This window comes from Chanodichthys erythropterus, chromosome 15 (assembly GCF_024489055.1).
Source record: "Chanodichthys erythropterus isolate Z2021 chromosome 15, ASM2448905v1, whole genome shotgun sequence".
NCBI classification, from domain to species: domain Eukaryota; kingdom Metazoa; phylum Chordata; class Actinopteri; order Cypriniformes; family Xenocyprididae; genus Chanodichthys; species Chanodichthys erythropterus.
Genome location: NC_090235.1, coordinates 1,696,330 through 1,722,446, shown reverse-complemented (window position 1 = coordinate 1,722,446; position 26,117 = coordinate 1,696,330). Strand labels below are relative to the sequence as shown.

The 26,117-nt window shown below is 34.9% G+C and overlaps 2 protein-coding genes across 4 annotated transcripts in view; one reads left to right on the top strand and one right to left on the bottom strand.

The window, feature by feature from the left end:
• The first annotated feature begins 980 nt into the window (after positions 1-980).
• Positions 981-14,429, top strand: gpnmb (glycoprotein (transmembrane) nmb). The gene is made up of 12 exons (XM_067411831.1): positions 981-1,167; positions 2,338-2,469; positions 4,298-4,441; positions 5,198-5,371; positions 7,919-8,080; positions 9,676-9,996; positions 10,205-10,264; positions 10,391-10,633; positions 11,655-11,760; positions 11,998-12,221; positions 13,203-13,296; positions 13,371-14,429. Exons 1-12 carry the CDS (start codon positions 1,098-1,100, stop codon positions 13,519-13,521), a joined length of 1,881 nt encoding a protein of 626 aa, XP_067267932.1. The 5' UTR covers positions 981-1,097; the 3' UTR covers positions 13,522-14,429.
• A 190-nt stretch (positions 14,430-14,619) lies between these two features.
• The window catches only part of igf2bp3 (insulin-like growth factor 2 mRNA binding protein 3), a 38,312-nt gene continuing 26,814 nt past the window's right edge, over positions 14,620-26,117 (bottom strand). For all 3 annotated transcript variants that reach the window (XM_067412002.1, XM_067412003.1, XM_067412004.1), the window contains 5 exons: positions 24,456-24,575; positions 24,238-24,312; positions 24,007-24,138; positions 22,402-22,515; positions 14,620-17,211 (listed from right to left, as the gene is read on the bottom strand). In XM_067412002.1, the coding sequence (XP_067268103.1) occupies positions 17,113-17,211; positions 22,402-22,515; positions 24,007-24,138; positions 24,238-24,312; positions 24,456-24,575 (540 nt within the window). In that variant the 3' untranslated portion in view covers positions 14,620-17,112. The remainder of the gene's footprint in view (positions 17,212-22,401; positions 22,516-24,006; positions 24,139-24,237; positions 24,313-24,455; positions 24,576-26,117) is intronic.

Here is a 26,117-nt window from a genome sequence, read left to right as displayed (position 1 = left end):
AAAATATGATATTTTGACCTTTTTTATGAAAAGGCAAGGTTAGTTTAGATCCAACAGAGTAAAAAAAAATGATTTTCATGATTCAACACTTTTTGGAAAAAGAAAAAAAAAAAGATCAAGTTGTATCCTACACCCAAATGGATCCTAGGTCAGAAATTTTGTTGAAATTATATAAATGTGACCCTGGACCACAAGGATCAGTTTTTTGAAACTGAATAAGCTTTCCATTGATGTATGTTTGTTAGGATAAGACCATATTGGCAGAGATACAACTAGCCTATTTGAAAATCTGGAATCTGTGGGTGCAAAAAAAAAAAAAAAAAAAATCGAAATATTGAGAAAATCGCCTTTAAAGTTGTCCAAATGAAGTCATTAGCGATACATAGCCTATCTACTAACAAAAGTACATTTTTGATATATTTACGGTAGGAAATTTACAAAATATCTTCATGGAACATGATCTTAATATCCTAATGATTTTTGGTATAAAAGTAAAATCGATCATTTTGACCTATACAATGTATTGGTCCAGGGTCAGAAGTGATTTTAATGAGCAATCACATTTCAAACTTTATTTATATGCAACGTTTTTAAATGGGCTATGTTTAAAAATAGCCTGTCCACACCATCCTCTCGGACATTCTTTGTCACTGACTTTAGGCTAATATCCAACAACAACAAAATAGCCTATTTCTCAAAAAGGACTGTGGGACAGATCAAGGATCTCATGAGACATATAGGCTAGCATTTGTTTTGGACAAGACTATAAAGTCTAAAGACAACAGTCGGAGAAAAATAAGATGATTTTGAAATAGCCTGTGTTTCGAAATAAGGAGAAAGCAACAAGGGTCAACATGAGACTCCGAGCTCTCCTCTCAGCTCGCGCTCATAGATCCTAATTAAGAATCAGATGCTTCTTGTTACAGAAACGTCACATGATTATTGTATTAAATTAGAGCTCGTGCGAGTGACTGGGAGATGTGAGCGAGAGCAGAAGAGATTTGAGGGGTCTGGGACGAGCTGGACTGGGCGATACAAAAATAAAAAAAATAAACACTCTGATAAAATATATTTGTATTTTCACCCAAAAAGTCGACATGATGCATTTGGAAATGTTACTTGTGCTGGTCTGGGCATTCTTCGTCCCTATAACGAGCAGCAAAAAAAGTAAGTAGGAACTTTTTTTTTAACGGAACGATGCGTTAAAGTATTTTTCAGCAGCGAATGCTTATAATTGTTACATTTTGGAGCAAGTAGTCCGCAATGTTTTTAAAATAATAATTAAGTTTTCTATGCTTGTCACTGTATACACTCTTATGTGTGCTTATAATCAATAAAAAAACCTGGAAAAAAATAATTAAGTTTATACGTTTTTTGGACAAGTGATTGCTGACTTAGCCTACATATCGTACTATATATATATATATATATATATATATATATATATATATATATATATATATATATATATATATATATATATATATATATATATATGTGTGTGTGTGTGTGTGTGTGTGGGGGGGGGGGGGGGTTATATATATATAAAAAACCCCACTACTAAAAACTGTTTTATAGTAGCATTTCTAAATTCCAGCATAGTCGACAAAATAAAGTAATAAAACAAAACGTAAATTATGTTTAAAAACGTAAATAGTGTTTGGAAAAACATATGATAAGCTATAGCCTAAATAATTAAAAAATGTTTTGCACATTTGTGTTTGAATAAATGTTTTCGTCCGCGCGCTGCAGTCTCATGAAACTAATTAGGTTACTTGCGAGAGCAGCCAAGTCAGTCTTGTGAAAATACTTTACAGAATATTTCGTTCACCTCAGGCTGTGCGAATATATATAATTTAGTCTCTTTTCCCATATCTGAGTTCGTTAAAGTTATCCATACGCAGAATGCAAATAGGCTAGATAAACTAAGATCAGGGAGTCGGCCACATTTTTATAATAGCCTACACTGATTTACGACCTTGGAAGCAAGGGAGCTGATTGAAACGCAGGGTGGGGCTAGGTGTCTTTTTTTTTTTTTTTTTTACTCCTGCTTTGAATATTTCTCAGAGACAGAGTGAGTTTTTTTTACGTCTGATTTTGTAGATTTAGCCCAGCAGAAAGTGGAAAATTCCCTGTGAGACAACTAGCCCAGTTTTCTTTATTATGGTTTATAAAATTTCAAACGATTACAACGATAAATTATTGTCCATTAAGTTAAATGAAACAGTTCTATGTTTAGTGAGTTAATGTATGTGTAAATGAACTGTCAGTTTTACATGGTTATATTTTCATTCACAATGCTTTTAAAATATTTGTTTTCCCTTGTCATGCTTGCAGCTTATGGTGACATGTTCCCTCATAAACACAAGCTCCCTTTTCCATTCCCAATCCCTGGATGGGAACCGGACACGAACCCTTGGGATGAATATCTGTATCCCCCCTTCAAACAACAGCTGAATCGCAGACATGGTAAGAGTTCCGTACAATATCAGTGTTACCTATTTTGAGCCACAAAATCAGTCCTCTTATGCAGTAAAGTTTGAAGTAATGTAATATAAACAGCGTGTACACCACACTTCAGCGATGCATAAAACTATTTTTGGACTATTTTGGAAACAAGCAAACATGTTTTTCTCAGTGTGAAGAACATTGTAAAAAATAAAAACAAACATTTTCCACTATAAAGAGCCTTTTGTGTACTGAAAAGGTTTAGTGGATGTTCAAGGTTCTCAATGGAACAATCAATGCCAATAAGACAAACACAGACAAACACTCAAAATGCATTAATTATAACATGATTATTTACACAATGGATACAAGATAATTATTCACCAGTTTTAGTAATTGTGATATCAAATTTTTGGTACTTTTGACAAACATAATGGAAAGTTTTAGAGTGAGACAAGTAAACTAATAGTACGCATGACAGAATTAATCAAATTGCCATTGGCCGCATCTCAATCAGCTCCCATGAATTATTTGGGCAGTGATAAGGACAGTAAGGACCCTGAATCATTACACACTGGGACACTGATGACTCTATTTCCAGTGACATGACAACGTCCTCATTTTACAACGTCACTACTGGTATTTATGAACAACAGCAGAACTGATATTATTCAGACATTATTAATTAATGTTATTTAAAGTACATTATGATAAAAACTGTGATTGTTACAAATACGTGCAACATGTCAGCTTTAAATAAATTGTAAATGTTATCTAGCTTATTTTCACTACTAATCTAGCAATGTAGCCTATGCTTATGCTGAAATAAAATAAGTTTTTTCAAAACATCTATCGCGTGTCATTATGTGTGGTGAGTTGGCTCGCGTGATTTATGTTTTGCGTTTCAGGGTCTGCTTCCGAAATCGCATACTCTTAAGTAGGCTACTAATTTTGAATTAATAGTAGTAATTACTCCATGACCACTAAAAAAGTACTACAGACGTAATACATTCACCATGTTGTCATTATCACTACCAGCTTAAGTTGCGTTGCTTCACTGCCATTCACAAATCCTCTCCCGTGGCCTCATGGGACAGCAAATTGTCCATTGTATGCACACTTCAGAATCTCATGGACAGTAGTATGTCAGCCACATACTTTTTGCCTACTCTGTGAATTCTCGGACATACTACTTTTGTTACAGACTCTTTTTTTTTTTTTTTTTTTTTTGCCTACTATTAAGGAAGTATGTGATTTCGGATGCAACAATAGTGAGCATCGATGCTTCCTGGTTTTCATAGTGCATTTTGGGATTTTTTAGGGAGCTAACCTTTCAGTGCACTGGAAGCATTTTGTGTCCGAGACAGCCCTTAAAGTGGCCAATTCCCTGATCAGTTCCCTGACTACTGATCTGATTGAGATGCACTCCATACTTACAGATATTTGTGCTGATGTTTTTGATGTCACTTACATCCAGGAGGAAGATGATCTTATTTATTAAAGTGATATTACAAAAGTTTGACAAGATAAAAAGTCATACTGAGGCCAGAGGAAAAATATTCCATTGAAAAATTAAAAAAAACAAAAAAAAACATTTTGATTAAAGGAATGTAAAAAAAGAAACAACTTGAATAATTTATAATAAATTGCCATTTTTTCCTTTAAATTTAGAACTTAAAAATTGTGAGATTTAATACTTTTTTCCCTAAAATATGTTTAAAAAGAATTCTCCAATATTTTGATATATGTTAACATATTGGAGAAAAATAAATAATCTCACATAAAAATGTACTGCATGACAGGAATGTCCCCACACACTAATCATTCAATGCTCTCATGAACATCACAGACAAACCACCGAAGGTGCGCCTCACAAGCGACAGCCCTGCAATGAACGGCTCGTGCATCTCCTTCACTGCAGCTCTGGAGTTCCCACCATGCCAGAAGGAGGACAGCAGTGGAAACCTGGTGTATGACGAGCACTGTGACGACGGTATGATGGAGGCCTCAGGTGCTTCATCATCTCTATACACAATGGACTATATGCACGGAGTGTTCTTTAGAACTTCCGCAATAATATAAGCCAGCTCGAAAACTTCCGGTGAGATGTCATTTGCTGGTGTGTTGAGCATCAGTAGTGTAACACTTAGTTTATAATCAGAATATAGTCACTTAAATAGTCAGGAATAGCATTAATTTAGTTATTCAAACGTAAGACAGCGTAAAAAAAATAAAGACATACCTCATTGTTCCTCTTCGGCTAAATTCAATTTGACCATCAGTTTTCACACTTTTATGTGAAAAAAAGCTTCAAAAATTAAATATTTATTGTGCACTTTAGTTAGATTAATGGAATAAAATGTGTGTTTTCACAAGTGTTCTGAAATCATTGATCTTGCGCTGCACTGACTGACAGCTGATTACAAAGTGTCATTCATTCACAAGAAAAGTTATTTTTCTTAAGATTTTCTTCAGACACGGCATTTATAAACGGTCCCAATAGCTTCGTCTTTATTGCAATCATAAATAAAACTTGTTTAAAAGTCAACCATTGATGGTTTTGTGTCGATGTACAGAATGAACAGCTAACAGTTCACCGGAAATGCCCGAGCTGGCCTAATGACAACCAGGAAATAACCGTGCATATAGCCTATTGCAAGGGGAAAAATGAGCTGTATTTTAAAAAGTTGCATTTACATATCTCGAGAAAGAAGAAATGCTTTGTTCAACCCCTTCACTTTTCTTTCAGCTAACGGGCAGATGCGTTCAGGGTATGTGTTTAACTGGACATCTTGGTTGGACGACTATGGCTTTGGGAAGTGTACAGATCAAAAGAGGTGCAATGTTTTTCCTGATGGAAAGCCTTTTCCTCAGACCAATGACTGGAGACGTAGAGGTTATGTCTATGTGTGGCACACCATGGGTGAGTTTCAGCCATTCACTGATCCAAATGATATCAGTGCTTTAAAGGTGCCTTAGAACCAGTTTTTACAAGATGTAATATAAGTCTAAGGTGTCCCCTGGATGTGTCTGTGAAGTTTCAGCTCAAAATACCCCAGAGATTTTTTTTTAATTAATTATTTTAACTGCCTATTTTGGGGCATCATTAACTATGCACCGATTCAGGCTGCGGCCCCTTTAAATCGCACGCTCCCTGTACTATTATACAGTGCATTAACAAAGTTCACACAGCTAATATAACCCTCAAATGGATCTTTACAAGATGTTCATCATGCATACTGCATGTATGCATCGGATCATGTGAGTATTGTATTTATTTTGGAGTTCGATAGTGCTCCGTGGCTAACGGGCTAACATTACACACTGTTGGAGAGATTTATTAAGAATGAAGTTGTATTTATGCATTATACAGACTTCAAGTGTTTAAAAATTAAAATAGCGACGGCTCTCTTGTCTCTGTGAATACAGTAATAAATTATCTTTATGTGGTAACTTTAACCACATTTAACAGTACATTAGCAACATGCTAACGAAACATTTAGAAAGACAATTCACAAATATCACTAAAAATATCATGTAATCATGGATCATGTCAGTTATTATCGCTCCATCTGCTATTTTTCGCTATTGTTCTTGCTTGCTTACCTAGTCTGATGACGTCCTGCCCATGTCTAATGCTTTGAACATGAGCTGGCATATGCAAATATTGGGGGCGTTCATATTAAAGATCCCGACTGTCACGTAACAGTCGGTGTTATGTTGAGATTCGCCTGTTTTTCGGAAGTCTTTTAACCCTCAGGGGTCTGAGGATTTTTGGGGCCCTGGATAAGTTTTGACATGCCCTGACATTTGTGCTTTTTTCAGTTGTTCATAAACATATTAATGGAAAAAGTGTCATTACACTGTATTCAGCACAAACTAGGCTACAATAATATGTGAGGAACATGTATGTACATGTTTGTGTTTTTGAAGGAATAACGTTTATGCGTGGTTATTGAAAAAACAAAAAACTTAAGTCACTGAAATAAGGCCAAAAATATATATTAAATCTTTGTTCACAAGACATCTGGGTATTTGAGGTTGTAGACTAGAGTTTTTGCTTCAAAATGGGGTAAAAATTATGCTGCCTGCTTGTTCATATAAAACAATAGAGAGATTTAAATTTTCTAAAACATCTTTGGTCAAGAAACACAGTATGCGTGGAGGTGGGAATCCTCATGTATAATGGGTGATTCTCACCTGAGAAGACAAAAGAATTGCATAAAGAGCTCTAATGAGCTGCATAAATAATGAGCTCTTTCAGTCAGGTAGGCTGTGAAAAAACCTGTGAGACATTGATCATGTCTCAAGCTCATGGTGTAAATCAAACATACAGACAAAACAGCAATACTGTGAAATATTATTACAATTTAAAATAATGGTATTCTATTATATTCTTTAAAATATAACGTATTTCTGTGATGCAAAGTGTCTGAACAATTATGTTACCTCTATGGCATTTCATATAGGCTTTTAGCTTAAAAGCATGCACATTTGGAGAAATACTGATGGATTCTCATATGTTTGTCAATTTTCTATACAGAGGAGTAATATTCAGGATTTTTTGTCATTACTATGAGTGCTGGATACTGTGTTTACAATTCATACTTGAAGCCGGAGGGCGCTCTGCCCCTTTTGTCCACAAATGCCTGAACACTGAAGAAGAATAGGTAATCCAGGAAATAACTGGACTAACAGAGGCCAGAGATCGCTAACTATGGCTATTCAAAACACTTTTCAAGACAATAAATACACGATTGAGACGATGTATGCATGTATTGACTGAATTTGCGTCTGGATAGCGCTCCCTCCGTGGGCGTGGCCGCATTAGCGGATAATGAGCTGAATCACGGATTTCTGACATGGCTCTCTTTTCATACAGATTACATAAACACAGAAGGTTTGTTTTCGATTTGACTTACACATTTAAAACCTGACGACATTTCAATGTTTTTTTAGACATGTCTAATTTTTTTGTGATTAGTATTCACTAAGTTACATTAGTAAGTTAAGTTCATTTTCTGAGAACTATCAGATTGGACTTCGTTCAGAGGGAGACGAGAGATCACGCATCATGTTAGTTTTCTTTATTTTACAAAAAGCACAACATTTTGTTTTTACTCTGAGTGTACACAAATAAAAGAAAATATTCCACAGATTAAAATGGTGTATAACTCTTAATTGTATGTGCAACATTGACAGAGTATTTTGAGTCTCTTTCACACTGGTTAGAAAAAAAAATGCGGTGATCACGCCGGCATGACCACCGACCCCAGAGTGTTAAACAAATTAGATTTATATAAGAAGGAGGAAACAATGGAGTTTGAAACTCAAAGTATGTCTTTTCCATGTACTGACCTCTTGTTATTCAACTATGCCAAGGTAAATTCAATTTTTGATTCTAGGGCACCTTTAATAACTCAGTGTAACCACACTAATGCACTATCATCCTGTGCTTTTTCCCTCACAGGCCAGTATTTTGAGACATGTGATGGCTCCTCCTCCCATCTGACCCTGAACACCACTAACATGACATTTGGAGCTGGTGTGATGGAAGTGATGATTTATCGTAAACGTGAGCGCAGGAAGTACAGCCCACTCTCTACGGACAGTACTGTGTTCTTTGTAACAGGTCTGCCAGTTACTTTCTTCCTGTTTTAATCATATTTATGTACAGGCCATTCTACAGAATTTGTGCAAACTGCTGTCCCACAACCAAAAATCACATTTAACGAACATTTAAGTATTAAACATTTAAGTATTAAGTATTACATATTACATTTTAGATGTATATATATATATATATATATATATATATATATATATATATATATATATATATATATATGTTTGTTATATTATTTTATTTTTTTTAAAGAGTGAAGGTAGAAAAAATGTTTTTTTTTTTTTAAATCATGAAACTTTATGTAAAAAAAAAAAATGTGTCCTGCATTTTCATGTCACTATCGAAACGGTGTATGTTTTAGTCAATTGGCTGAGACTGATTTTAGCCACAACCCTACATTTGTGATCAGGAAATATTCCTGTCTCCTTCCCTCTCATAGCCTCTCTTTCATAGTAGATAGGTACCATCTTTTTGAGTTAAATGAAAATTGGTGTGCAACTTGAAGGAACGTCACTACCAAATGCCTTTTTTTCTGCAATTATGCAAACTTTTTTGGGTGTTGGGTGTTTATTCCATAAAATTTTGTTTTTATGTGTGTGCAACTGTTCAGAACTGTGCTAGGTAACCATGTACTGATTAGCATCTTTGAGCTAAGCTCAAATGTATCAAAATTGTCACTACCGAAATATGTGGTGAAGTTTCATTTGTGACATCATAGTTTTTTGAGCGTTATTCGATAAAATTTAGGTTTTTTCTATGTACAACTGTTCAGAACAGTGCTAGCTAACCATGTGTCGATTAGCATCTTTGAACTAGTTTAAAAGTATCTAAAACTACCGGAACAGTCATGACTGAAACAAGCCATCATTGTTTTGGTAGTGACAAAAGGGAACACATAATCATTTATTTGGGGGAAATAAAAAAATTTTTTTAGTACAGTTAAATCATTAGCATTTTAATATGTTTTAGTACTGTTTCGGTATGCGAGTTAAAAGTCTATAATGCGTTGTGGTGGCTACAACACATTACTGTCACTACCGAAAATGTGCAGTCACTACTGAAACATGGGATGTTTTGTCAAAAATAAAGTATATTGAATTATCAACCACAATGTTATTATAGTGTTTGATTCAATGTATAGTCAAACTAATGAATCCTTAACTTTGAAATCAGTATAAACTTTATGCCTTTTACAAAGAAAGATTGGATTCAAAATACAACAAATCTCATAAATTACACTTGAAATATATATTTTTTTAAAATAGCAAAAATTGTATTTACAAGGTAACAAAATCTTAATAGGTCAATATAAGCCTTCTTATTAAATTCTTTATTATTGTGTTTCGATAGTGACAAATTTGGGGAGAGGAAAAATATGTTAAAAATTTCTTAAAATACAATATGAGAATTAACTGCACAATTACTAGAATTAGATATTATACAATGTGCATGCAAAATTTGTGGAAAGAGAGTTGATTCAACTCTGACTTTGAACCAATTCTGTAGAATGGCACATATATATAATAATAATAATATAAATATATATAAATTTATTATTGATCAATATAGATTTTTTTAATCAAGCGTTTTCTTTCTTCCAGATAAGATTCCACTCTCTGTGAACATTTCCCAGAAAGCACCAGCCAGCATAACTGACAAAAACGTCTTTGTCAGAGGTTCTGATGTGATTTTCAACGTCCAGATCCACGACCCAAGTAACTATCTGAAGACAGCTGATGCAGTGGACTTCATTTGGGACTTTCGGGATGGCAACCAGTTGGTCACCCACAGCAATGTAGCAACCCATGCGTACAACACGCTTGGAAATGTTACAGTCAAGCTCCTAGTGGAGGCATCATTCCGTGTACCCTGCCCACCACCGACTCCAACACCAATGCACTTTACACAGGCTCATACCACAGGTAATCTCATCAAAAAAGGCACTTTATGCGCCTAGACAACAGACATCCTCTTATCTACACCAGACATATAATATTCATTACTATCCATTAAAATCAGAACAAAATGTGTCCATTTATCTCATAAAACAAAGCACACGCTTAAAACTGCTGTCATGTTAAAGGCCAGCCAGTATACAGTCATTCTGTAAGATGTTTTCATGTGTTTCAGCAATGCCTACGCTACCTCCTGGCACTCATGCATTCACTAGCAAAATGGAGACCACCAAGGGTGAGACAAGTTGTATTTAAAGCAACAAAAAACTAATAAAACGACATTTCAGTGATTACAAACAACACATAATGGATATTTCTACAATGCATTGAATGTTTGTTACACTTCTTAACTTTTGTCTAGCTCCTATCATCACCAATCCTTCACCAACTACCACCCCTCGAGTTCCGACAAGTGCTGTCCCAACAACTGAACCATTCCAAACCGATTCAGAGGTGACATCTATTACGGCAACTGCTGTACCTGAGGCCAGTTCGACCTATAAACAGCCCACCTCACCGCCAATGATCAAACACACACACTTCAAGGAGTCAGACTGTTTCCGCCACGTGTATGGCTCATTTGAAGGCGAGATCATCATCGTTGGTAAGAAGATTGCCAGACCACAGCAAGAATTTACAACAAACACATAACTCGTAAAGGGTTGTTTTTTTTGTTTTGTTTTGTTTTTTTGCTATGTATCAGGGTTATCGTTAACCTAAACCAAAACTGTAAAAAAAAACATTGCTTATAATAAAATAAATAATAACTGAAATATATATATATATATATATATATATATATATATGAAAGTGGACCACAACAAACTTGTAGCCAATCAGCAGTAGGGGGCGTGTCCACTCATGAGGAAAGAGTGAGCAAGAAAGAGATTTGAAGAAAGAGAGATGGCTGACAGTCATTACAAAAGAGAATAGGTCAAAGGAATATCATTGGAAAAAGAAGGGTTTTGATCAGATAAGAGCTTTAGGACCCACGCTAATATTTGAAAAGACCTAAGAGAGACTTAAGTGGGAAGGCCCGAAAATGGACAATGAGGTTATACATAGTTTCTGCCCCATACCCGAGAAATATTGGTTTTACAATGTTTCACAGAACCAAGATATGCTGTTCTTGTAATGTTAGCTATAGTAACAGGATAGTTTTGAAAGTAATTTTTTATCTGGAGCTGGTGTGCTGCTGGCGACTAAAAAGCAAACTCTTGCTTGTATATACTTTTGTGTATTGTATGATCATTTTATTGTTCTTCCTTGTCATTTGTCATCGTTGCTTTGTTTCTCAGAGCATTACCTTTTACTTCACTTCTGTTGTGATAAAGATACATCCACTCTTGCATTGCATGTTTGTGCATTTTGGGGGCGGAGCAATGAAGGGAGGGGCGTGTTTGTTTTTGGTCGATTTCAAATATCAAGTTTCTCAAAAATCGCTTACTGCACCTTTTTGAACTAAATAAACTAAAAAAAAAAATACTAAAACTTTAAACTTAAAATAAAAAACAGAAAATATAAAAAAAAATCTAATCAAAATAATATAAAAATATATTAGCACCTGAACATCAATGATGCAAACACTTTTTCTAAAGAATATTTTTATGTCTGTTTTTTTACAGAACCTCCTCCAGGTTTTCAGAATCTGCCAGATAATCAGATTTTAAAGGTGTCAGCTGACAAAGTTTCCAACACATCTGTAAACTTCATGGTGACATGCTCAGGCAGGTAAGATTCACACAAATGCAAATATATATTTTTTTAAAAATGCAAAGATAGAAGATCAAGTGCTTCACATCATGAAAAGCATTTTTAGATGTAGATTCTGATCTGCAGTGAGCATTTGAAGCCCTGCAGCTGAGGCATTTCATAGCACATCACCGTCATACATGTCAAAATCATTCAGTCACAGATGACATCTGGATCACACCCAATAAAATTGAGCATCATCCCTCCTTTTCTCAGTGTTCCCTCAGTGGCCTGCACCATAGTGGCCAACTCCGCCTGTCAGGAGGTCAAGAATATTGTGTGTGAGGATGTGGCCCCTTACAGCGAGGGTTGCAAGATCAGTTTGACGCGCATTTTCCAAACGCCGGGCACTTACTGTGTCAACATCACGCTGGGTGTGCCTGGAGGCTTGGCTCTTGCCACCACCACATCAGTCACGATTGGCAACAGCCTTGACAAGAGTAAGTTCTGAGAACTGTATTTAGTTTATATGTAGTGTCCCTTGACATATTGTCTGTATTATTTATTAATTTAATTAATTATTTATTCTTATAATTTTTCTAATATATAGTTACAAAGTTATTTTAGTATTATTTATACAATATTATAGTATTTAATATTTTGAATTAGCTCTTTTTTATATATATAATTTTCTTTTGTCATTTTTAATATTTTTTACTTCAATTTTAGTTTTGGAAATTATAGTATTTAAACTTATTTTATGACCGTTTGTTGCCAAGTCAACATTTCTAATTTTCATTTAAATGTTTTATCTAATATTTATATTTTATTTGCTTTATTTCAATAAAGCAGTTCTCATCTACATACTTTGTCAAAGAGTGGAACTAGTATGATATAGTTACTAAGGGTACATTTACACGACATAAAAATGGAAAAGTTTTTCCTTTGCATTTTTCGTGTGCAGACAATGTCAAAATAATACCCGTTCACACGAATCCGTGAAAACGACTAAAAACGCTGTATTATTCATACCAGGCCAGTAGTTTGCGATGTTTCTTTGTAAAGAAAAACTATGTACCTATAGACTTAATGCACATTACATCACAGTTTTCAAATTTGCGTTTTTGTACGATATCGGTATGGTTTTCAAAAACTCGCACTTTAAAACCCGTTTTCAAAAGTCTGCATTTTCAGCCCTCCAAAACGCCATTATCATGTAAATGAATGGCCAAAACAATAAATGTTAGCCAGCAGTCCAAAAAGTCACATTTGTTGCTATTCACCATTTTTATTTCTATAAAAGTCTCTAAACTGGAAACACTGAGTGTCTAACTTTTAATCAAACATTTATAAAGATTTAGAAATGTATAAATGTACAGACTTTTAAATAAAATATTTATATTATGAATATTAATTATAAACATTGTTTAATTATAATTGGCTGATGAATATTTACTTTTTTTATTGCTTTTTTTCCTCAGACTCTCCTAAATCCTCCCATGTTGCTGAGGTGGTTCTGTCTTCAAGCGCGGTGCTTATTTCCATCTTTGCGTTCATTGCCGTCATGGTTTACAAGTGAGTACCATGAACCAAAGTGATATTTTAAAAACAACATGCATCTTAATCTTTTTTCTTTCTATTCCTTTTAGGCGATATAAGGTGTATCGCCCAGTGAGACGCTCTATGCTGGATGATGCTGAGACAAATGCTGGTAGCTGGAGTTTAAGCAGACTAAGAGCAGCTCTGTTCTCTGCCGACGAAGAGAGAAGTCGTTTATTGACAGAAAGACCACTAGACTGATCCAAGCATCCAGTTTTTGCAGTTGCTATTTATTCGATACATCACTTTAGCTGTAATCTATAAGAATAACAAAAGTTATCTCGTAGACACGTGTTTTCAAGCAATATTAGATTACTCTGGAATCTTTTATTCAGTTTAGCCAGAATAAGTAATCAAGGCATTTGAGTTACAACAACACAAGCAAACTTTAAAGATTTTTAACGGAAGATTTGGGATGAATGAGCCAAGATATGCCAGATCTACAAGGTTTTACAAATCTAAAGTAATCATCTAAAATGACTAAAACTACTACTAATGGACCCATCTCAAAAAATGTGTCCAATGCACAAATCATCAATTTGGTTTTCCCAAACAAAAAAAACAAAAAACAAAACAAAAAAATCTCACTAAAATATGAACCGGGGACTTAAAGCTGAAAATGACCGCTTTTAGTTATTTGAGTGATGCTTTGTGGCATTTGATTTGACATGTTCATACTGTTCCTTAATGTGCAGACAGGATGAGAAAGTTGAGTGAGAAAGGTTTTGTAATGTTTTGAATATATTTAAGAGATTAATTTTGATTGTTTGGGGACTGAATTTGGTTCACTTTTTTGGAGAAAGACCAAGGTCTTTCAGTTGATGGTAGTTAAGCAGTTATTTGATAAGAAATACTAACAATCTCTTCTTATAAAGCTTGAATTAAAAGAATTTGGGAAATTTGTATTATCGATCATATACATGCATGTATGCTTTGGTATTTAAATTAATTTGACAGCACTTCTGGAAAATATAATTAGCTAATCATGAGTATAGAAATGAACCACTCCTGTAAGTGCTGTATATATTCAAATAAACTTTCTAAACCACTATCTGCTAGCCTAATGAACATCTGCCATTTTTATACATTGATAACCAATGAAGGAAAAAAAAAAAATAAATATTCAACCTTTATGGGTCATTGTATTTGAACTGAAAATCAAATTTTGGGGGATGGAATGAAGGGAACAACCTTCCGGTTCACAAATCAACACTCCTAAATACCCAAAAAGCACTAAAGCATCCAGCAAATATGGACACAAAGAACAGCCAAGGAATCACAAACAATGGTTGCTAGGAGCCAACTTGACTTTTAATTATTTTCTTTGTATCAGAGGCATTTGACAAGTGGAGGTGTGTGAGGGCGCACAAGCACGGTCGGAGGGGATGTTGCTTATGCTGAAATCGGACCACGTTTTTCCTGGAACTATTCCAGATCCTGGAATTCCACATCACATTCCCACTGAAACATGATTCACCACACAACACAGCCATGAAATGAAATTTGATAAGATCAGTCAAAAAAAAAAAAAAAAAAAGTTGTAGAATCCATAAGACATGAAAAAGGTAAAAAATAAAGACTCCATTGTTCATATTTCATAAGCAAGAAATGAAGCAGGCCCTTTTCTATAACCATCATTAATCAGTTTCCAAATTAAACACTTTGACCTTTAATACAATACCTATGCAAGAAATAAAGCCCAATACAAGGAAGCCACACCACCAAACCAAGAAGCGGAAAGAAAAGGGAAAAAAGCAGTAAGGTGAGGTTTCAAATCAGTTAGCAGAATAAATTGCAGGCAAAAATGAAATCATTTTCTCACTCATCTTTTAAAGTCTAGCCATACATGATTTTTTTTAAATGATATTTTTTTTTCTGTGAGGAAAGGGGCAGATGGGACATGACCCTATAGATTCTAACAAATAGCAATATGCCTCTAATTTAAATACTTTTCTAATAAGAGGTAGATCAAAAACGGTGTAAGAGAAGTGTGGAAAGAAAAAAACGATCTCTTGTGCCCCTCTGGTCAGCGCTCGGCGCCACGCGCATACCCAGTGCGGAAGTGTTCGCGAGGGACTTGAGGTATCGCTGCGCGCGCTGGAGGTCCGGGGTGAGATGGAAGTTTTCCCGCCACCCACCCTTTCCTCAGCTGAGGTAGACAATGGTCTTACTAGTGTGGAAGCTTGGATGCACTCTTTTACCACAATCAAATCATATTTACATTCTGCAAAACAAAAGGAATATTGGTTTCTCATTTATTTACTAAACGTTTTTCTTTGCTAATGTTCATTTTATATATTTTTTTGCTTTTTTCACTTTGTATGATAAACGAAAGATATAAATGAAACCGTTCGCGCGTCCATCTCTACGTACGTTAGCCTAGAGACGCGCCCTTGACTATTGTAACCTATAGCTATCAACGCAAAAGCATCAGAACAGTGTAACTTCCCCAACCCCGACATGCATTGACTGACGTTAAACACTGAAAATCTTCGGCATGTAAAGCCCAGTTTGATGCAAAAAAGCCCGTCCCAAGACCGAACGGAGCGCATTATTTGGAAAAGGAAAAAAAAAACAAAACAAAAAAAAAAAACACCAAAACTATGAGCACGGGAAAAGAAAAAACAACCTCAATCGGGCTGGTCGTTATTTTTATTTTGATAGACTAGTCGCGCTGAGGATGAGGGGGTGTCGAAGAGGTTACAGCAGGACCTTGATTATCCCTGACCTCTATTGCTTGCATCCAACCCTAACTGAAGTGTAATGAAATGCGGGTGAAACGTATGCTACCGCCGAGACAGTTAATAGCATATTAGCACGGCATTGCTGCGGTATGTACGGTTGGCGTTATTTCTCATTACCTTGACGGTTTTCAGAGGGTGGTGGCTCCTCAGCGACACTGAGGCGCTTTTCTTTTCTTTCTCCTATCTGTAGCTAACATAGAAGCCCAAACTCCGCTCTTTTACAAACTAGATGTGCGCAAACTTATATACAGTTATTCATCGCGCGCGCTGCAAACGGAGCAAGGCGGAGTTCGGGATCCATCCATTAACTACAGACTAAATTTTACATTTTCTTAAAAAAATAAAAATGTTCAATAACTATTAGCTTTATAAAGTATACAAAATACCACAAAGCAAAATAATAATAAAAAAAAAAAAAACAGAACATTTTTTTCATATATCATTTTCTTTTTTTCTGAGGTACTCTAGCCTGAGGTAGATCAGTAAAATGCATATTAACTTGGTTTCCTGGCCAACACCAATCAACACTTCCCTCAGTCATAAGTGGCAGTGTTGCTCCACCTTCTTTCATAATTTTATATATAGTGTATATATATATCTATTAATCTATAAAATGCATCAGAATTTATAAAATGCCACTATGGATCCCGGGACAGCGTACTTCCGTCAACAATCCTCTTTCCATCTCAAGCCGAAGACCTTAAACCCCACCCCGTGTCACCCATTCCGTACCCCAAAAAAACAGGCTCGAAAAGCCTTTTACACTCAAATGCTGCATTTCCCAATGAACTCAAATATCAAAAACTAATTTTAACATCTGTCAGTTAAGGACTGTGCATTTATCATATTAAGGCAGGGACTGGGTGGCTGATTTTCCTATGATTTGGATCAAAGAAATTGTGAGGGGGGGGGAAGTGCAGGTGTACACAATCTCACTGAAACTTCAGGAGGAATGGGTGTAAAAGCGGGCGGGGTTGTAAGGACATTCCCTGACCCCTGAGATGGAGGCGTCCCGTGTCCTGTCAGTCTCCGAGAAGACGCAGTGGCTCTATTTCCTCCGGGTGACTGGTGGACCTGTGGCCGAGGCCTTAGGCTGCTGCTGTCGCCTCACCTGAGAGATAATCTCCTGGATCTTCCGCTGGGCCAGCTGGGAGACATTAAAAATAGTAACGAAAAAATATTCAATTCAAAGTGCAAAATGACATGACACCATCACAGTACTTATAGGGTTAGTTCACCCCCCAAAAAATCAAATAAAATAAAAATTCTGTCATTAATTACTCACCCTCATGTCATTCCACACCTGTAAGACCTTAATGTGTTCCGAAGATAAAGTAGGATATTTTTGATAAAATCCGATCAGTGAGGCCTCCATTGCCAGCAGGATAATTAACACATTCAGATACCCAGAAAGCTACTAAAGACATGTTTAAAACAGTTCATGTGACTACAGTGGTTCAACCTTAAATGTTATGAAGCGACGAGAATACTTTTTGTGAGCCAAAATAACGACTTTATTCAACAATATCTAGTGATGGGTGATTTCAAAACACTGCTTCATGAAGCTTCGATGCTTTACGAATCTTTTGTTTCGAATCAGTGGTTCAGAGCGGGTATCAAACTGCCAAAGTCACGTGATTTCAGTAAACGAGGCTGTGTTACATCATAAGTGTTTCAAAATTTCATTGGTTCACCACTGGGGGGTGTGACTTTGGCAGTTTAATACATGCTCTGAAACAGTGATTCAAAACAAAAGATTTGTAAAGTCTCAAAGCTTCATGAAGCAGTGTTTTGTAATTGCCCATCAATAGATATTATTGAATATTAGCTTTTTTTTTGGCACACAGAATATATTCTCGTCGCTACATAACATTAAGGGTGAACCACTGTAGTCACACAAACTGTTTTAAATATGTCTTTAGTATCTTTCTGGGCATCTGAAAGTGTTAATTATCTTTGTCAGTGGAGGCCTCACTGAGCCCTCGGATTTTATCATATATCATTATATTTTAAATATCTTAATTTGTGTTCCAAAGATGAATAAAGGTCTTACGGGTGTGGAACAACCTGAGGGCGAGGAATTAAAGACAGAATTTTTCATTTTTGGGTGAACTAACCCTTTAAGCAATAAATGAAAAAACAGAAATTTCTAAATGATTTTATACTGGATAAAGCGGTGTAAGGCTCAATGAATCATTAAGAATTACACAAAGAAAAAAAAAGGATCAAACATGACTTACTACTTTCAATATGCACTTTAAGTATTTGGTAACACTTTATATTAATACATTAATTAAACATTAGTTAATGAACCTTATTGTAAACTAACCATAAGCAATACATTTGTTACTGTATCTGTACTGTACTGTATCTTCGTTAAGATTAGGTTAATGAAAACACAGTTGTTCAGTTGTTTATGTTAGTTCACAGTGCATTAACTTATGTTAACACAATTTTAATAACATATTAGTAAATGTTGAAATTAACATTAACAAAGATTAATAAATGCTGTATAAGTACAGTTTATTATTAGTTTGTTAACTTTATTGTAAGATGTTACCAAGTATTTTTTATATAATTTTTTTTTAAGTATTATTAATTAGTATTTCAATAAATATAGATTAACATTTAAATGTATACATCATCATTTCCATTTTTTTAATTAGATCATCATCTAAATACATAAGAAAGAATGAATGATAAAAAACATAATTGTGAGCTCCACATGAAAACTTAGACTTATGAATTACTTATGCCAAGTTTACACTACAGGACTTTAACCCTTATAGGGTCTTTTTAGACCCCAAACGACATTTGCTCAAATAATAAAAAAAAAAAAATTCTTTGTCCAAATGACATGAAGCTTTGTACTGTTGTTAACACTTTCTAGATCTACAAAGAAAAAAAAAAAGAAAAAAAAAAAAAAGATACTCTTTTTTTTTTTTATGTTAGTTTAAAAAAAAAAAAAAAAGGTACACTCAGGGTCTTCGGGGTCTCCACAGACCCCAGGCAATAAAATGTATTTTTTTTTATAAAATAACTGCTTTTTAAAAAAACAATTGTAATTTTACTCTGTTTATTAATGTTTTTACTTCATCTTTGTGCAGTTTTTGGAGGATTTCTCGTATCTTTTAAATTTATATAAATAAATATTTTTACAAAAACAGCTTTTTATGTAAAATTCACTTTATAAAAGACCCACATTTCTAACTTTCATTCATGGGGATAACATGGATAATTTGACATGGTTTAGTGTAAGATTTTTGCCCATCTTTTGGAAAATGCAGTTTTAAAATTAAAAAAAAAAAAAAAAAAAAAAAAAAAAATTTACCAGTAGATGGCTGCAGAGCTCCACTATTTGCTATGTTATTTGACTAACTGAAAGACATCTTTTCATAAGTTTTTTTGTTGTTGTTGTTGGATTCATATCTAAATGTTATGAAATCACAATTATAACAATAAAAACTACTTTGTGTCAAAGTTTAGCATTTTTTGTACTGAAAATTTCCAAAATGTTGATTTTGAGGATGAATTTTGTCCATTTTCACAGTGGAGTCTCATCATAATGTAACAATATTGAAAAACTATTTTTTTTTGTTCCATTACAAAAAAATACTAAACTTTGACAAAAAGTACCCTTTGTTATAATTGTGATTTTATAATATTTAGATATGAATCCAACTTAAAAAAAAAAAAAAAAAAAAAAGTATGAAAAGATGTCTTTCAGTCATTTAAATAGCACATAGCATATAGTGGAGCTCTGCAGCCATCTACTGGTAAAAATTAGTTTTACTTTTAAAAACTGCATTTTCCAAAAGATGGGCAAAAATCTCACAGTAAACCATATCAAATTATCCATGTTATCCCCATGAATGAAATTTAGAAATGTGGGTCTTTTATAAAGTGAATTTTACATAAAAAGCTGTTTTTGTATAAAAACCTATTGAAATATATATATTTTTAATTTATATAAAATTTAAAAAATATAATAAATCCTCCAAAAACTGTACAAACATGGAGTAAAAACATTAATAAACAGTAAAATTACATTTGTTTTTAAAAAAACAAGTATTGTTACAAAATTGCATTTTGTTGCCTGGGGTCTGTGGAGACCCCGAAGACCCTGAGTGTTCTTCCCAAACGAAGACTGCATAAGGGTTAAACGTCGGCAGATCGCTGTGCTGTTCAGACTACATGACTTGCTGTGGAGTCTTGAAGTCGTTGTGGCATTCACATTACGTGACTCTACGTAAATGATCCGCAACAGGGGGTTACACACTACACGAGCTGACAACTCCGTCACCCAACGACTTTATTTGAAAATGGAAATTGGAAAGAAATTACATAAAAATTTTGAATTAAATTTAATTAAAATGACATGAACCTTTTCACACATAAGTTTAAAATATTCTGGCTGACCTCTCAGAGTTAAGGCCACCATTAAAATGTTTCCTTCCGTTCCATGATGACGTGTCATGATTGTCACGTGACATGCGGCCATACCGTATGACAGATGTATCGCTTTTCTCACCATATATTCACTTATCTGATATTCAAATTCTCATATATTTGCAAGTGAGTGTTTTTTCATTTAAACACCTACATCATGATCTTGATCTTAATCTATAATGTGAGATTGATTAGTTCAGAGAATCCTGTCAGTCGGATTTATAGGCTACAGCATGCAAATTCATCCATTTCTAACTAAATACATGTGGACGGTGAGCTGGGAGAAGAATAGTGAGCTTTATAGTTACTTACACAATGTGTATCTGATATGAATAAACGTCAGCAAATTATAGGCTATTTGAATGGATTGTTATTGCTGCTTCCATAGACAGTGTATATTTCATTGGCTGCTGCGTCGTGACGCCACTGGATATCGAGTCGGCCGACAGCTCCAGGGGCCGTATTCACAAAACATCTTAAGGCTAAAAGTAGCTCCTAACTTGCAGATTTAGGAGAAACTCTTAAAAATAATGGGCGTGTCAGTCCTAATTTTAGGAGTCCTAAATTTTTGCTCTAAGAGTATTTCACAAAGCATTTTAGCGCTAAAACTAGCTCCTAAATCTGTGAAACATCAGGAGTAGTCAAGAGGACTCCTAAATCACTAAGAGCAAATCACAAACAGTCCTAATCCACCCAAAGACACTGTACACCACTGAGGCAATAACGATAGAGCCTTAGTTGCTGAACCTTTCCTTCATAAATGCAAAACATTATGATTTATAGATTTGAATCTACGATGAGACGCCAAAAAAAAAAAACTTTAACAAATAAATAAATATTATAATAGAGTAATATATATATATATATATATATATATATATATATAAGCATATTTGGTGTGCTGTCCAAGGGGATTGAGGGCTCCGAGCTTGGAATTTAGCCCAAACCCAAAGTTCTCCCCATATCCCCAGCTGAGAGTGAGGAGCGGGGTGGCAGAGGGATGCAGAAAACTGTCAAAGTAACTATAAGTGAGTCTGCTCTAGTCTGTGTATATATATTCCTCCTCTCGAGCTGATGAGAAAGACCGTTTGAATGTGTTTCTCCCAAAGTTTGTTTATAAAACATAATTTGTTGCTTGAATTCTGCATTCTCTTGAGATGAAGACATCCAAGAGGTGGACAATTAACTGTATATACTAGTTTAATTAGTGACACTTAGCCTATATTTTAAAACCTTTATGGCAACAATATGGCAACATTTTATTTTGACTATGGCAACATTTTTATTAAAAAATATTTATTTGAATAGGGCAACATTTGTATTTAAAACCTTTATTTTAATGTGGAAACATGACACCTCATTCTACAATATTTCTATGATTAAATTGCTGACTCCTCCCCCATCAGCCAATCACTGTGTGTTTACTCCATAGCAACGAGGTCAACCCCGCCCTTACTCTTAGCTTAAGACTTCAGTCTATTCCTTAGTAAAAGTTGGTCTCAGCATCTTTGTGAATAGGTTTTAAGAGAAAACTCTTAGCTAAGAACTTTTACTGCTATTTAGGAGAACTCTTAGTGGTAAGATAAAATGTTTTGTGAATACGGCCCCAGATATTTAGCATGCTAGATATTTGTCTGGAGTCTGAGAGGTGTCAGCGAGCCTCTGATGCGTTGAGTAGTTCACACAAAGATTGGCGAGTGCCGATCACCTGCTGATTTTCCCCCGATCACCTGCTGACCTGTCGGCGAGCTCGTTAACCTGCAAATCGGGCTTAAAATCCTGTAGTGTAAACTTGGCATTACTGGGATCAAAGAAAGTATTTTACCATTGGAAGATTTCACATTTTAACCTCATTATTCAGCTCTAGAATGTCTAGTAGCTCAATCACCTGGCTTGCATAGAAGTGGCCTGTGATTTTTACTACTACTTGGTCATTTTCATCAGGCGTCTGGTCCCGTGGGACAACCACCTCTGCACTGGTCAAATTCTGTAGTTCATTCACCTAAAGACAAACACAGAGCAGCTCGGTCATTACTGGGATTCAGTGACTTGTGTCCCCAGTAAAGGTCATGATCTTACTTCCTTAAAATATTGAACAATATCAAATTTAAAGCAGTCATAAATTACACCATTTGAACTAAGCATATTGAAGCATTTTTTCCAATTTGTTTTACATGGCTGGGTAGATTAGTAATGATTCTCTCTAATTTAAAGAGTTTTTCCAAATATTAAATTTAAAATAATAAAAAGGTTTTTAACTTGTCCCTCAATTTATTGTCCACTCCATTATTTTATGACTCCATTAACCTTTTATGTTCCCTTCTATGAAAATTGGAAAAATTAAATGACATTATATCATAAATCAGTCAATACGACTTTGGAGGGAAAACAGCGGAAAGTGAGTGAGATCCCCTATTTTAATTGTCTATTTTTTTTTTTTTATTTATTTATTTATTTTTTTTTTTTACAAATTTTAATCTTTGAAAATCGATGTGGTCAACCTCAATAACTACCACTCTTTTGAGAAAAACATTTTTACAAGTACCATTTTAAAACCTACAGAATTCTTTATTTGATAAACCTGTTAGCTTTTTTTTGCTCAGACATGGTGCAGTGTCTGATTCTAGGTTTGAACATCCACTCTGTTAGTGTCCACCCTGTTAAATCAGAAGACCTAACCGAGTGAACACAGAGTGTACATAGTGATTGTAAAAGTAATATATGTTTAAGTAATGTATATAAAGTTCTTAGGAAACAATAGGTAAAACATTACCAATCTAAATCCAGTTCAAACAGAAGTAATATTGTAACTGGTTATATGCAAGAGATAGGAATTCATCCATCCATCCATCTTTTATACCACTTGTCCACCATTGTTATTTTGTCCATCCTGTTATTACTTTGTCCATCCTTTTAAGCAGTTTTTTTTTTTTTTTTTTTAAGACAATTTCATAATTAGCAAAAACTATATTAATAAATCAGTGACAATGAAAATGTATTGGAGTATCAATAATGTAGTACTTTAAAAAGTTAAATGCCTTTAAGGCATTTGTATCTAAAAACGAAAAATGTGTTTATGAAAAGTACAATTCATACATATTTTCTGATGATTTATTAACTGATGTGCTTTTAAAAAGGACAAAGGCACATGAGATGTCCAAGATATTGTACACAATGCCCATAAATTAAAATCATAAGTATTTTTAACTGTTCATTTGTCACCAACAGGGTGGACATTTTTGATCATCCATTTAATTTTTGTTTAATAAGTTGTTACATTTACTTACCTGACCAAATGTTTTACAATCACCCCATTATGATTACGTTTTATAATTCACTTTTAAAAACCAAGTTTGACTTTGTAAATTTTTCCAAAAGGCATCGAATGCCAGGAATGACCCCGCTATGACCATTGAATGCTGGGGATAAATGCATCTGTACAGCAAACATGAGAAGTGAAAACTTATGGTATAAAAGATAAGTGCCTCTTTACCGTTTTGCCTCCTTTGCCTATGACTCTACCAGCGGCGAATGATGGCACTTTTATGTGAGCCTCTAATTTAACCTCCTCCTTCGGTCCAAAAAAGTTCTCCTCTTTTAACTTCCCAAAGATACGTCCCTGAGCCTGAGAAAAACGGCAGAGAATCAATTAATTAATATACAAGCAAATGACTGTATATACATACAATGAGTAAACATTCATAAAATGTCACAACATTTTTACCTTGAACTGTGCCTCTGGTGGTCCAGTAATAATGACCATTCTTTGCTTGGCGTCAATTCCATCAGCAGGTGCAATCTACTCGAGACAAAATGACAGATGTTAAACTTCAATACTGCAACAGTATGATGAAAGTAATAAATTCTACTCATTACTATTAGGTTCAGCAAACAGGATTTGAGGAAGGTGAAAGGTTACAAGTCATTTTTGCAGTCACTCACTTTGATTGACGCACCAGCAAAGCGGCTGAGCTGTTTAATGTGCTGGCCCTGCTTGCCGATAATAGCACCAACTGCCAGTGCAGGAATGAAGAGGTGCACGGTTTCTGACTCCATCTGTGACTGATGACACAAATACACTCATGAGTTATGATCATGCATTTAACACAAAATAAATCTGCTTTTATGAGACATCCAGAGAATATGCCACAAGACAAACATCATCTTAGGAAAAAAAAACATTCACTCACACAGTCAATTAACTAGTCAACTATCAGGGGTCATAATATGAGGAATGAAGACTTGAACTTTCGACTTGACTCTGCTTTGAAAACATACTGCAAGGTTCATAACTTGCCCATCCTACACCAAAAGCAACATCTATTCAAAGTAAGCTGCCAAAACACTCATAGATATTAAAGGGATAGTTCCCCCAAAAATAAAAATTGTCAATTTACTCACCCTCAAGTGGTTCCTGTATAAATTACTTTATTCTGCTGAACACAAGATATTCTGAAGAACTTCGGGAACCAGACAGTTGATGGGCCCCTTTTTTTCTGTACTATGGAAGTCAGTGGGGCCCATCAACTGTTTGGTTCCCGACAGTCTTCAAAATATATTTTGTGTTCAGCAGAAGACAAATTCATACAGGTTTGGATCAACTTGAGGGTGAGTAAATGAGAATTTTTGAGGCCATTTTCATGGCAAGAGCTGAGATGCAATTTACACAAAAGTTGCATAAATATAATAAAAATAAAAACCAAACAAAAGATCAAATAAAAATACAGCAGTTTAAAACTATGTTTTACATTTACATCTAAAACTTTTTCTTGTAAAATATTACCCAAGTCAAAAATACTAATAATAACAATACTATATTTTACATTTACATTTTATCAACTATTTTTGATCCATTTTATATATTTGACTGGGAAGTATATACAATTTGTCCCAGGAACTTTCCCCTAGACCCGTCGCCGTCTGCATTTCCATCGCGGTCTAAAGTACCGTGAAGATTAGGCAAATTAGTCTGGTGCCGTAGGACTGTGTGCGACTTTCCAGTTCCCGCTGGATTTCATCTTCCGCATATAAGCTTAATAAAGCCTGGACCTCGTCTCCAGTCCATCGGTTGCATTTTTTAAACTCCATTGTTGATTCGAATAGCAAACTCCTCTTACTGCACACACCGCAACAGACTTTTAAAAATGGTGGTTGAAATAATGCTGCGTGGAGTCAACCAATCAAAATGCTGCATGAACTCAACCAATCAGCATGGTCAGCGACCAAGTCCCACCCCTGAAAGTTCATGAACTTTGAAAAAGTACTACCTCATGAGCAGGGACCTTCTGAGGAGGAAATTTTTACCCAGAACTTCATTTAGACCATGGTCCCTGCAATCAAAACACAGAGTACTGCCCCAAAATCCCTAGTTCCTGGGGAAAAGTTCCTGCGGTGGGAGTGTGGCTTAAGAAAATGTTTGGCAAAGACCATACAAATGTAGATTGAGCAAACATTCAATTCGAGAGCTATTCAGACAAGTGTTAGGGCAAGGAGTGAAAAAAAAACAAAACCAATAAGCCAATAGAGACAAAATGACACCTGTGCATTTCATTCTAGTTTTTGGGTTAGTCTAACTGCATGTTATTCATGCCCTTTCAAACTTGA

What these genes read in the sequence shown, in the direction of transcription:
- gpnmb (XM_067411831.1), top strand. Translation starts at nt 1,098, where the DNA reads ATGATGCATTTGGAAATGTTACTTGTGCTGGTCTGGGCATTCTTCGTC. An exon ending in ACAGCTGAATCGCAGACATG is followed by an intron (nt 2,470 to 4,297) that starts GTAAGAGTTCCG and finishes TGAACATCACAG; the next exon opens with ACAAACCACCGAAGGTGCGC. An exon ending in TACACAGGCTCATACCACAG is followed by an intron (nt 9,997 to 10,204) that starts GTAATCTCATCA and finishes CATGTGTTTCAG; the next exon opens with CAATGCCTACGCTACCTCCT.